General features: G+C 35.3%; 1 protein-coding gene and 2 long non-coding RNA genes across 5 annotated transcripts; all 3 read right to left on the bottom strand.

Annotated features, from left to right (window-relative positions):
- Positions 1 to 559: 559 nt before the first annotated feature.
- Positions 560 to 2,244, bottom strand: LOC133720107 (uncharacterized). The gene is made up of 3 exons (XR_009851688.1): positions 2,114 to 2,244; positions 1,501 to 1,590; positions 560 to 1,399 (listed from the first exon to the last, which is right to left on the bottom strand). It is a non-coding gene; the product is annotated as an uncharacterized LOC133720107 (long non-coding RNA).
- Positions 2,245 to 2,254: 10 nt separating this feature from the next.
- LOC133720106 (uncharacterized) lies at positions 2,255 to 8,843 on the bottom strand. 3 transcript variants are annotated; one of them, XR_009851685.1, is made up of 9 exons: positions 8,705 to 8,843; positions 8,354 to 8,529; positions 7,200 to 7,292; positions 6,095 to 6,696; positions 5,444 to 5,471; positions 4,720 to 4,794; positions 3,567 to 3,643; positions 3,020 to 3,125; positions 2,256 to 2,911 (listed from the first exon to the last, which is right to left on the bottom strand). It is a non-coding gene; the product is annotated as an uncharacterized LOC133720106 (long non-coding RNA). The 3 variants fall into 3 exon arrangements; XR_009851686.1 differs by having other exon boundaries at positions 3,020 to 3,122; XR_009851687.1 differs by having other exon boundaries at positions 2,255 to 2,911; positions 3,738 to 6,696.
- Positions 8,844 to 10,446: 1,603 nt separating this feature from the next.
- Positions 10,447 to 12,597, bottom strand: LOC133723168 (protein FAR1-RELATED SEQUENCE 5-like). Its single transcript, XM_062149992.1, has one exon. It carries the CDS (start codon positions 12,595 to 12,597, stop codon positions 10,447 to 10,449), a length of 2,151 nt encoding a protein of 716 aa, XP_062005976.1.
- Between the last annotated feature and the right edge of the window lie 1,686 nt (positions 12,598 to 14,283).

The following is a 14,283-nucleotide window of genomic DNA, read 5'->3' as shown; positions in this document are numbered from 1 at the left end:
GAACTTTGGCGACGGTATTTACGCCGTCGCAAATAGCAATGGCGACGCCACCAACGACATCGGCGACATTGCCGTCGCCGTTGGTCATTGGCGACGGCAACAGTGCCGTCGCAAAATGCATATCATTAATTAAAAAAAAACCTGGCATGCAATTTTGCATACCAGATTTTTATTTTTGGAGCAAAAGAAGCCAAATAATAAATTTTATATAAAATGCACCAAAACATGAATACCAGATTCAAATACATATATAGCTGATAACCCTGTTTGATCAATTGAACAACACTTGTCATCAACCAGAGAACAAAAGAAAATAGGGAATGCTTTCTAAGTACTTGGCCCAACACAGTACAACACCTTCTCTAATATTAGTTATGATTTCTGCACATTTCCAATGAGAGATATTATTGATCGGTGCTGAAGATTGACAACAACAATTTTCTCCAGTTCTTCCACAACATGGTCAAGTTCCTGCCAACGTACTTTACCAATGGTTGTAGCTGTCAAATCACTACCATCTCTACCCAGCGTGGTCACTGCACATGATCTCCACCCTGCAACCAGAAAAACGAAGTCTTCTTCTATTCCACAATTCATTGTTACTGCAATAGCCAATAGTCACAACATGTCAAGTATCACTAATTTGAGTAATTTCAGCAATGAATGAAAGAACTTTTCGATTTTACTCTTCGAGTTCTTGACACCATAACTGTACTTTAAAACTATCATCTATCAAGTACAGATGTAAAACTGGAAATCAAAATAAGATCAAAGAAAACAAATTGAAACAAATTTCAGAAACCTTTACCATACATGAATAACAAAGGTTAAAAACGCTATCAAATAAAGTAGATAAATGTTAATGTTCTGTTGTGGGTTACGCATCATTACACCATTACAGTTTCAATTATGTTTGCAGTTCATTGTCATGAGAACAGACAGAGAGCAGAATATATATATATATATAAAAAAGAAATATCAATATTGATTCCTCTACTTGGCAGCTATGTTTTTAGAGTAAGTGTTAAATGAATAATAAATTATCTCTTGGCAAAGCAAAACCAGGCAATCCAACAATGTCTTTAAATGAGAAAATACATAACAATAAAAGAATAGAAATTCAGAAATTCATGAAATTTAGATTTTCATGAATAAAAATAAAATTACAAAATTTAAACAAAAAGAAAAATTAAGACTGTTTTCCACAAAGAATCAAGCTCAGTTAAACTCAAAAACAAATTGAACAAACAAAGGATAAATAGCTCTATATTAAGCATAGTTGCACAAAATTAGGTTGTGATTTTTACTACAATAGGAACAAAGATGATCGATAGTCCTTCGAAAGTTATACCTGGATCCAAAACCGTTAAAGAATCTGACTGCAAATTGTTCCTAAAATCTGCAAAATGAAATAACAGTTAAAAGGAATTGATGCTACTACGGCCGAACACGTTATAAAGTGAACATAGAAATACTCTTATAGGACTTTAAAGTTTATACCTGAATAACAATATGAAACCAAGACTATATTGGGTAGCAGACAAAGGAACAGCAGCAGAAAAATGGTGCCAAAACTTTTATGCATAAAATCTGCAAAAAAAAAAAAAAAAAAATCAATGTACACTGCAGAACAAAATAGATACATAAAACCAAAAAGCACTATTCAATGTACACTGCAGAAAAGAAGAAAAACAATTTTTGACACAAAAATTGAAGGACTTGAACACAACGTTTATTTGATCAAAACTTTCTTTGCCATTACTCTTGTTCCACTCTTACTTCATCATTAAACTCTAAAATCCAATAAATAGTATGCAAACATTTCCATGACAAAACTGAAACCATTATATGACATCTGCAAGGCATAACCAATACATCTGAATCAACAATCTGAATAGGAAAGGCTGCTTCTCTTTTCACAGAGGTTACAAAAACATTTGTTTTTGTCTTTTCTAGCGATAAAGGACTTGCTCACTTTTAAAAGAATTTTCTGCAATGTTTTACTGTACGATTTTTGAACAACTCTTTGCCAAATAAAAGAAACATAACACTAACTCTCTTTGCTGTTTAGCATATCGTAAAATCAAAAAATAGGAAAGAACAAACCACTTACCAAAAAAGTACGTCCCTTGACGTTTTGAATAATAACTATCAGCCTCCTTTACAGGGGAGGAAAAAAAAATTAGACCTTTTTCTCTCTTCTGCTTTGGCTTGTAGGAATTTTAAAACTTGATCTTTCAAACTCACTACTAAAAACAATTGCTTTTGCGACGCCTATTTTGCGACGGCAAATTGAGCTTTTGCGACGGCAAAAACTTTTCGCGACGGTAAATTGAGGTTTTTGCGACGGCAAGACAGGCGTTGCAATAGGTGGCGTCACAAAATCCAATTGCTACGGCAATTTGCCGTCGCAAATACTTTTTTGCGACGGTTTTCTCTTGCCGTTGCAAATTTATTGTTTTGCGACGGCCCATTTGCTACGGTGACTTCCGTCGCAATGTCTGTTTTAGGATAATCCATGTGGAGGTATTTGCGACGGTAACCTTGCCGTCGCAAAAAACGAATTTTTTTTTAAAAAAAAAATATGGTGAAAATTGCACCATATTTTCATTCTAAGAACATGCAAAAATGAAAACTATTATACATGCATCTAAAGTTAAACTACAAATATCCATTATAACTAAACCAATCAACAATTACAACCTCATATTAGCGAAATAAATAACTAAAGCCCATCGTGGCACATTGAATAGAATTTCTTCACAAAGATTGTGGCACCTATGTACTAGTTCAGGAAGATAAAGAATTGCAGCACCAAAGTAACTGTATGCTAGCTTATGCCTAGGAAACTTGAGCTTTTTTTTTCTAGCTTCTTTAAGCTGTTGTCTTGATGCTTTGGCAGACTCATTATCTGAATATAAGCACATGAAGTAGGTGAAATGCGTATGTAGTGAAGAAGTAACAAGATCAGAATCATAACACCAAGAAATATATACAAAAATGAGGATGAAGTACTAACCTGCTAATATCAAGCTCTTGGCTTTGGATTGCCAAAATCAACTCCAGATTCTTCACTACTGACTTGCTAATGAGCTGCCTTTTCAACTAATGGATGGTGTTCTCTGCTGCAGAAAATAAAATATGAGTGTTGCTTGTCATTAGAGAAGCGCAAATGAATAAAAAGCTACTACCCAAACATTTTTCCCATATAATTTTGAATAAAATAAGCTTTTTATTCTAGTCATTTTTATGAGCATTTATGTTCAGTTCATATAGAAAACTAGACTCTGAATACCACATTCAAAACAACCAAGTCCTTTTAACACTGTCTCAGATCGATCTACCTTACATTCGGAGATAATATCTTACAACAATTTATGGGTAAAGCCTCACCATGCAAAGTTTCTTAACCATTCTGTGATATCTGGCCTAAGTTTTCAGATACATAATGTCTTTTGTTTTGTCAAGAGACCCATGTATAACAGGTAGTTCAAAGTGAACGTAATACATATGACTAACAAACTGCACTTTATAGGCATTAAAATGATCAAAGAATATATACTTACATCTCTTCTGTTCCAAAAAATTGGACAAAATACTTCTTAGGATCAGGGACTTTCTCCCAATCTTTAGGCCTGCTAGTCTGAAAATTCAAAACCCAGAACATCTACTTCAAAGACCAATCACATTGGGGCACAAACAAAAAATTCAACAGAGTTATAATTATAAGAAAATACATTATGGCAGATGCTAATGTGATCGAGTAAGCATGAACCAACTAGCCATATGGCAGATTATAATACATCAATCTAGAAATCAATGTATCTTTCTCTTAGAAAGAGTTCGCACATCAGAGGACTTATTCCTGTATAATGCAAGATAATGTAATGTTATATGCCTACATTAAATAGAAGTAGTAACTTAAAAGAATGCAAAGTTCCAAGTACAGCAATGTAAAGACATCGTTTTCAATGATCATGAACCGTTAAACTAATGTACCTAATCTACATCCAATAGAGTTGGGACCTTGCCTCCATAAACAAGAAACCTACCACACGGTTCTGGTATACAAAGGATACTATATTACACTATAGAACCTCTCTAAAAGGAGGAATAAACTGTAAACATAAGGCTGCAGAAAAATTGATATTCCAAGTCTCTAATCAAAGTTTCCACTTAAAGGAAACTAACACTAAAAACTTGTTGATTCCATGAATGAGAAGATGGAATTGTTGTCAGATTGAGTGCACTTTCTGCCCCTTCCCTTAACTACATTGTTTAATAATTGGAAATAGTGTGTTCTGTGTATTATTTTGCTAGAACTTTACATATCACTATATAACCTTTACTATTTTTGACCACTTCATCGATCATTCACATATTAAACTTTATTTGAAGACTGAAAATAGTAATGTTCCAATTAGTTGGATCAAATGTGAATAGAAATTTCAGAAATTATCCACCAATAAGGTTCACAGAAAGCATAAGTACATATAGATGTCCCCAATATAAACCCTCTATAAAACAGGTTTATTGAGAAAGGTCTATAACAACTGAGTGGAAAGATACAGTTGTTTTTAGGTTGTTCAGACGAGCAGACGAAAGAAATAAAAAAATCCAACCAAAAGTAGTGATTTATTTAAATAATTTCAAACTCAGAAAGCCATAGTTCCAACTCTCACTTACATTACTAAAAACCATTCAAATATGGATACTCACCTTGAGGCTTATACGAAGGGAACTAATAGATGTCTCAATTAAGCATTTTTCAGCCTCATTTTGACATATCAAAACCTGTAATAGCAATTCCATGAACAAAAGACTGATGTCAAACTCCTGGAGAAACAACCTTAACAAGCTAGGTAACAAAATTCTTTTTCCAGAATTTCCGAGTTTTATGTGTTCACTGACAATTTTAAATTCCTGTAAGCTGTAGCTTAAACTATGAAGTCTATAGATTAACTTTTCAGGTGAAGACTACATTTCGGAACCTAGCAAAAAAAGCTGTTCCTACTATATGGCATGAATACTCAAAAGTATGTTTCCACAAGAACAATATTAAAACAAAAATGGAGAGGAACTGCTCAGGATGTTTCCACTTTATTAGCTCTAACTTCCACCTTTTATATGCCTGTTTAACTCTGAAATTCTTCATCCCTACTCAGAGAATTTGTCTAAAAATGGTAAAGATATTGCTAATAAAGCTTAGGCACGAATAGGAACTATCTTTGCCAAACTTTGAAACTGATACAACAAAGTTTACATATGCTTATTTAGATTAAGTGTGGGAAAGAAAAAAGAATGTCAGTCCTTGCACAAGACAAGGCAGTAGAAACCACATATATGAAAAAAAAAAAAACCATCTTTTGCAAACATAACCATTAAAGTAGGAAGGGTGGTATAAGAAAACTATGTTTTTTTACTATGTAAAGATGGTTCTCACAGGATTTAGCAGAAGTTCTGGGCTGGTCCTGCAAAATATGAACAGAAGATTACAGCCTTCCTCACAAAATAATTCAGTCAACACTTGTAAATGGCACTTTAACTTTCAATCATATATCTATCTAACAATGAGCAACTAGGTTATTCTATGAGACCTCGTTCAATCTGCACGCATACTTGCAAAAGAAGTTTATTTAGTTATTCTGAGCTCTATTATTTTAGTCTACTGCTGACCTTTAGTTAATTTAGATACCATTAGTATACAGTAGCCCTATAAAATCCAGAAGAACACTTAAATTTACGATCTGATGCATCATTAATTTAAGTTGCATGCAAGAAGAAACCCCAAATGTATAGGTCAAGTTCTGACCCCATCAAATCAAGCTCAACCTCAAACTCGTCAATGTATCGATGTCTAAGAGAAAGATACCCATCTATTTACTAAACATGAAGATAATCCAGGAGGATTGGCCACTGGTGCTCAAATTTGAATTTGTGCCCAATTAGTTTCATATCAAAATTGAACTCACAATCTAAATATTGACCTCTCATATACAACCAATTGAATTAACAGAGCCCAATCTCAAACTAAACTAAGACTATAAATATTAATATTCAACAAGAGACAAATGGAAAGAACAAAGGGATTTACCTTAGATTCCTAGAGATATTGATCTGGATTTGTTGTGTCTGGGGTGTGAGAGAGCTGTTGTTACAGTTTATTTGGTGAAGGAGGAGCTATTCGATGGAAAGGAGGAGCTCGTCAGTCTCGGTGGTATGTTCCGGCGCGCAGACCTCGTTAACGTCGACGGAGGAGCTCGTCACTGTTGGCGGTAGGTTACGGTGCGGACCTCGTCGATCTCTGCGGTAAGTTCCAGTTCGAGGAGCTACAAAGCTTGGGGAGGGAGGGGGAGAGAGAGAGGTGTTGTTTGGGAAAAAGAGGGATAAAGAATTAGGGCTGTATTGTTGGTGGGAACTTTGGCCAAAAGTAAAAACAGGGGGAAAATAATTGGGTTAGCGCCAAGAGTAAGAGAAAAGTTTACGACCGTACGAGAAAAGTTCGTCGCAATTGATTGCAGAGTTACTACGGCAAACATTTTCCGTCGCAAATGATAAAGTTTAATCGCGACGGAAGATTTTCCGTAGCAATAGGGTCTCAATTGCGACGGCAACTGTTGCCGAAGTAAAAAGGCGAAGCAATTGCAATTTTTTTTAGTAGTGACTCCCTCAATATACGTAATGTTCAATCCCCAACTACACAAAAAAATTACAAATCAAATTTTCAATGTCAACCAATGATAACAATAATCAATAAATAAATAAAATTTTATAATATCTAAGCGAAATAAAGCAAAGACACATAGTTGACAGTAACCATTTGGCAAACAGAATGGGAGCACTTCCAAAAATCCACCATCACAAAATGAAATGAAAGTGTTCACCTTTATTGAAGTTACTATGCAAATGCATGCATATAAGCTCAAAATATTAAGACTTCATTGAAAGCTGGACTCAACCAAAACCAATCTAATCAATGGACAATCTTTAGTTTGTTGCTAAATCAAATTCTCTCAACCTAGTCCGAAAATCAAAGTTTGACATCAAATTTCTTTTCATCCAAGCTAATGTAATGAATGTGAAAATTAAATAATTAAACAGAAAAAACAAATATCATGAATCCAGTATCTTCCATTCAAAGCCATAAGCAGGACCATTTACTAAACAACAAAACAGGTGAAGGAGATTAAAAACCAAACCTTTCCTCTTTGTTTCCAGTCCAAACCTCTGTCTTTGGGAGTAGCAAAAGTCTTGGTTTTCTCAGCTTCTTGATTATAGGATTAAAGACCAGCCTGCATTTTTCCAACATCGATTAGATTTTCAGAAGAAGGAAAAAAGGTCTAATTATTGTAAATGAGATGACATATTTTGAAAATTTATATGTGAGCCACAAAGCAGTCAACCCAGATTTTTTTTCATCTGATATATACCAGAAAGAAAAACTTCTTTGACCTTCATGATCAAGTAATTAACCTTTTTATCTGGTCAGTTATTTCTTTCACCTAAACAGTAAGGCACCAGATATCAAAGGGAAAAGTAGCCTAAGGGTCAGTTAGTCATATTATTTTGGAAAGCAAAAACAAAAAATCCCGGAATTCCCATTTCCATTCAATTGAATTCTCAGTTTCCAATCAACAATTTATTTTATTAACATGCCATCTGAATTGTGAACAGCACAGGAAATTCTCCACCAACATGTTATAAACAATGTAAAGGTTCCACTTTAGTTCACTTAAAGAAGGTTTAAACAGTCAAATAGGATAAATCTCCTTTCAACGAAACAATAGGGTCAACTATTGCAATAAAAGCCTGTACAGAGTCCATAGGAATAATGACCCACCAATCTGACTGAACTAATCTGGTGATCTGTACTGATATTCATTCCTCCTCTAACTCAGATTTAATATCAAAATTCGAAAACAAAAAATTAAAGAAAGAAAAGAGGATCACATGGCTATTTCTTAATCTTCAAATCTTAATTCAAATCATACCCACAGAAAAGCCACATGATTGACCACAGATCTGGAATCTCAGATAGGCTCGAAAAATCAACAAAAACCCAACACAGCAAAGACGCCCACAAAGAAAACCTCTCAAAAAAAAAAAAAAAAAACACAGATATAACATATAGATACAGACATATACAGGCACATGAGAGAAAGATAGATAAGATAAGAGAACTTGCAGAAAAGAAAAAAAAATTCAAAAAGATCAAAGTGAAAAAAGATCATTCTCTTTCTTTCTGGATCGTGGATCTTTCTTCTTCTCTTTCTAATCACATCAAAAAGCAATTATTGTTCTGAAATTCAATTTCATATATCTATTTGTATATATTGGGAGTTTAGGGGCTTACACTGAACAGTTGATTAAGCGGCATGAGAGAGAATTAGAACTCCAAAGATGCCGACCAAGAATCCTAAACTAAAACCCATCTTTTCCTTCTTTTTCAGAAGCTGGAACAATTTCTTTCTCCATTGTCAAATGACTCGAATCATCAGTGGCCATATTAAGAGTAAAATACTAAAATCCCTATCAAAACAGAAAGTACCGTTAATCATTTAATTGAAATAAAATAATGGATCTCTTCTACAATTCACAACTCAAAATCAATCAAAACATTCAAATAATCAAATCTATTAACTGGAGATCGATGGGTCGGAGACCAACATCCCAACAATGAAGTATAGAGAGAAGGTTTACTTACAGTGGGTCGAAGCAAAGCTGTGGGTCGGCGGTTCAGCGGTTCGAGATTACGAATAGGAAGACTGAGACTGAGTGGCTGAGGGAGTGAGATGACTGACTGAGAGGTTAGAGCTAGCTTAGAGATAAGGCCGAACCGTCGACAGAGGGAGTGAGTCGAAGAGAGGCTGAGGGTCAGGGTCAGTCGAAATCTCGAATAGAGGCTGAGGGAATGAGGGATTAGGGTTAGCGACTTAGATTTAGGTGGGATCGTAATCCCCTGTAACAAACATATCGGAAGCATATTATTTTACTACGGCTAACTCTTTCCGAAGTAAACCATTGGGTTTGCCACGCCCAGTGGCGACGGTAGTTGTTACCGTCGCAAATATTTTGCACAATCGCGACCCCTCAGTTTTTGCCGTCGCAAAAGAGGAGGCATTGGCGACGGCAATTGAAGGCCGTCGCAAATTGGTGAAGCTAATACAATTCTTTTTTGTAGTGTATACAGATAAGAGATAACACTGGAGATTATTTAGACGAGTCAGAATGATGATGCTATAAAGAAGTACACCAACATGTTTGACTGGTTAAAATACCCTTCTGATAGCTATGTTCCATTCTCCAAGAAACAAGTCATCAAGGACAATCCAAAAAACCCCAAAGATCTGGAACAAGACGAGTTATAGTGTGTTTGATTCTTCAGGTTTTGGATGCAAGACGATTTCTATCTAGATTTGTGTAATGCTTTTAGTAGTAAGGTGAGCTTTTAGCTCTACAAAATCAATGTATAGACTTTGTCAATGTAATGTGCATTTTCTGAGAATGAAATTTCTACATGAATGTTGTATTATACCACATTGAGAAAGGTTTAGCTTTAATTTGGGTGCACTTTTCTTTCTTTGTTGTGGTTGTCGTTTTGTGCATTGGTCTATGCATTTTCTCAGAACACAAAGCTTTGTGCTATTCTGGAGAAAGGTTAGCTTTCTTGGTTGTGGACTTGTGGTTGTTGTTTTCCTGCAATTTGTTATTTTTGCTATCAGCAGACATTTATTGGAAACAAGATTGTTTTAGTCCCCGAGTCTAAATTTGCATACAGCTACAGAATTGCACTTTTGATCCCATAGTTCCTTATTCATTTTCTGGAACCATTACACAAAATGAAACATCATATTTTCTAGAACCATTACACAAACAAAATGAAACATGATCAGTCCACATCAGTTCATAACTAAGGCTAGCATCATATTTTCTGGAACCATTACACAAACAAGGATAATAGATCAGTCCACATCAGTTTATAACTAAGCCTAGCATTTTAAAACAAAACAAGACTGATCATGTACAAAATTTCAATGAGCCTATTTTTAACCAATGTTCCAAAAATCTTCTGAGTATCCAACTAACCATTCACAATTGAAACCATTACCTACAAAAATCTACTACCATTTGGCCTATTCACAGAGAGCATGTTGGCTGGTAGTGAACTGGTGCATCTGACAGATTATTCTACAAAACAAAATGTTAATAGACTGTCAGCTATAACAATAAAACAACTAACCAATCAAACAAAAAAGTCTGGAACCCATTACATGTATTGAATTCACCTGTTGATGAACAACCATCCTCATCCATACTGGTGGAACTTGACTCCCCATCTTTGTTAATAGCAGGTCAACAAAAAATAAGCAAAAATAAAGTGATAAATATCAAGCAATAAAATTGTTGACATAAACAATAATCTCAAATAAAATTAACTATAGATTCTTACTTTCCATGAAGTGTTGGACAATTTCTTTTGTCATGTGACTGACCAAATAGTCCACATCCATGGCATTGCCTACCTTGACTCTCCTTTACCTTAACTTTCCTCTTCTCTTTTCCTTTTTTCAACCTTCTCCCACACCCTCTAGCCCTCACTTGATTTGGTTCATTAAAAATTTGCTGAATAGCATCAATCTTGGTCTCCAAAACTACTGCACTTTGTCCACTTTCATTACCAATCAATGTTTTAATATTCTCCAAGAAAGCATCCAAGCATTCCATAAAGAGCTGACTAGCCTCATCACTCACCATTGCCTTATCAATTGCATCTATAGCATGCTGGAATAGTTTAGTCCTCCTTGCAAGTAAAGCTTTGTTATCTTTTACCTCCATTCCATTAGAATCTAACACAAGACTTTGTCTTGCAGCTTTAGTCCATCTCTTCAAGATGTACTGAATATTCAATTTATCAACATCTTGGATTTTAATCAAATATGTCAAAACATGCCGACATGGAAGCCCTTCACTCTCAAACTTTCTACAACTGTATGATGCAAAATCAGAAGCTTTTTTGTAAGTCAGTCCACGATATTTACAAGTATCAATGTTCTTTCGCATAACCTTAAACATGCAATGAGTGACATTTTCTCTTAGAAGTTCTAGTTTATATTTGAAGCTCTCTTTCAACTGTTCTTGAACTTCATAAAATAGCTTACGTGTATAAACCTTAGCCATATGATCTTCTATGTCAAGGGACATGACAGTTTTTGGCTTCTCATCAATATTAATATGATCTTCCTCTAACTCATAATGGCGTTGGTGAAGAAGTCCTCTCTTAAACTGAACCATAAATTCCACCAACGAATTCTGATCAGAAACATAATTCTTGAAGAAAGAATGTTGACTCTCTGCTCTTTGACTACTTGACATTCCTGCTGAGAAAACATGATTTACATGTGCTGGTATCCATGACGAACAAATTTCATATATTAACTCCAACCACTTGTTATCACTCAACCCACTCTTCTCAATAATTTCAATCCATCTTGAGTCAAACTCCTCTCTTCTACTTGAATTCCATATGCAGCTATGAAACTCTTGGTAGTAATCCCGATATTTAATCGCATCTAGCTTCTCAGAAAATTTATTTAGAATGTGCCAACTGCAATATCTATGAAATGTTTGTGGGAGTGCTTCTGAAATGGCTTTAGTCATAGCAGGATCTTGGTCAGTAATAATCATTTTGGGGGCATTTTTTGGTGCATTTCCTGGCATAGCATTTAGAAGTTCCTTGAATAACCAAACAAAAGAATCGGCTGTCTCATCATTTAAGAATGCACAAGCAAAGATGATTGTCTGCCTATGATTATTAACACCAGTGAATAGTGCAAAAATCATTCCATACCGATTTGTTTTGTATGTAGTATCAAAGATAACCACATCTCCATAAAAGTTGTAAGCTCGTCTTGAAATTGAGTTAGCCCAAAAGCACCTTGTTACTTTGTTTTCCTCATCTGACTCCATTGTATAGACAAAAGAAGAATCTTTTTCTTTCTCATTCTGAAAATGCATGTACAATAGATTTCCATCATGCCCCTTCTTCTCTTCACGACAAGTTCTTCCATAATTATACAGATCACGCTGTGTACAACCAATATTTTGAATGCCACCTGCTTGAACACCAAAGAATTCAAACTGTGTATGTTTCTGAACATTTACCAAGCTTAGTTGCTGTGATAGAATTGTGTTAACTTTTGAAACACGATGGTGAGATCTCAACAAATGTACTCTAGGCAGGCTTGTTAATGGGTGGTTGTGACCCTCGACAAATATAGAGATTGCATATCTTCCAGACTCCTTCTTTCTCACAGCTGCAATTCTTGCTTTACAACCCACTTTTAGTAATCCTCTCTTACATTTTTCTCCTTCAACTTTGGAAGTTCCTTGCTTATAACAGACATACTCCTTCCTCATAAGTTGGATATTATCTTTGTTGGTTGCACTAGAATGACTTCTGATACTAAACCCTGCTTCTTTTGCATATCTATTGTAGAAAGCAGCAACATCATCTATTGTTTCAAACTCTTGGTGTAATTTAGGCATCAGCTCTGCCTTTACTTGAGGAATATAAACCTGATCATCCTCTAACTCCATATAATTGAAACTGAAAAGCACACATATACCCAACTTACTTTTGTCAGTAAGCAATGCCGATGAAAAGAAAAGATAGAAATTCAACCAATGTCAATATGCAAATTACCCATGAATGCTTTTCATTGCTGCCTAAAACTAAAAAAGATACATAAGACAATCAATGAAAACACCAAAACATCGACAAAAGAAAGAAAGAAGAAACCCAGAAACAGAAAGAAGAAAAGTCTCAAATATGGTAAAACCCTAAATTTTGTAATTGGAAATCAAACAAATCAGAAAAAAGAGAGAACCCATACTCCAGATGTGTTCCTCTGCTTCCAAGTTTCCAATTTTTGGCGCGAAAACTCCAAGGGAGGTCGGGACCAAAAGAGAACTACAATTTTCATGAGAAAGAGGAAAAAAAGAAACCTTGGGTTGCAATAATCGTGCAACTTGAGATGAGTTTCAAGCGTCAATTGTGAGAAGACATGGATTTTGGCTAGAGAACTAGAGAAAACTTTGGTTTTATCGTTGGGAGTGAAAGTTGGGTTTGAAGTGCAAGACTATTTGACGTGATTGTTATTGGAAGCTTCTCATCTGGGCCATTGGTTTTCATTTAAACCGATCAACGGCTGAGAACTGTTCGTCCGCAGTTTTATTATTTCATGGACGTCCTCTTTCGAACCTTTCTGTATATATATATATATATATATATATATATTACAATATATATAGGGACCCCTTTTGGGACCTACTTTTCAATTGCATTTTGATATCTCGACCGTTTAGTTTTTTCGTCCTAATGTATAGATCCAATTTGCAAATTTGCAGCCAAATTGATGATCATTTATGTATCGAATTAGTTTAAATCAATGGATGAACCAAATCTGTCTAACCTGAACCGTTCATGTTTATAATTGTAAATCACAATTTTGAATGTCCTAATGGTTATCAATTTGGCTGAAAATTTGCAGAGGTGATCTACTCATATAGATCTAAAAAAATAAAAGTTTTTGTCCATTTACCCCATTTCTAGGGATTTTTTTTTCCCACTTACCCCATTAAGTTTTTTTAATTCTCCCTATCCAAAACACTCTAAGGAACTCTTCCCTAATACCCCATTTATTCAAGTAAATCCAGAATATGTGTTTGGCCCAAACTCTAGGTTACTTGACCTAGTTGTAATAGGGTTTTGAATTAGAGAAATTCTCGGAGATATTCATAAATATCCGATTAATTGTAGGATTATCTTTTCTTGTACAACTCTGATTCTATGTCTCGTAGTCCTCTATATAAAGAGGACCCTATTGTCAATGAAAGTACGACTCAATTCTCTCCCAATTTTGGTTTTCCTTACACATATTATCAGCACAAAGCCCTAACCCTGAAACCCTAGCCACCACCGCCGCATATATTGAAGCCCTCAATCCCAGGATTCCAGAACCGACGGCAGAACCACCGGAACCGGCCGGAAAACCACCTAACCGGCCATTGGAAGTATCGGACTAGCCCTTCAAGAAGAAAAAAAAGGGATCCCTGCACTAGTTCACCACCTTCCAGACCTCCGATTGCTACCAAATTTTGCCACCAGCAGCGTCTCGATCCCAGGATCCAAGAATTGGAAACAGAACTCTAAAAACCGGTCTAGAAGTTACTGAACTGGCCTGCAGAAAAATTGGCAGAAGAAGAAAAGAAAAAGAAAAAAAA

The sequence above is a fragment of the Rosa rugosa genome, chromosome 7 (assembly GCF_958449725.1).
Source record: "Rosa rugosa chromosome 7, drRosRugo1.1, whole genome shotgun sequence".
Classification (NCBI taxonomy): Eukaryota; Viridiplantae; Streptophyta; class Magnoliopsida; order Rosales; family Rosaceae; genus Rosa; species Rosa rugosa.
Note: the sequence above shows the minus strand (reverse complement) of the source record. Positions and strands in the feature narration are given on the sequence as shown.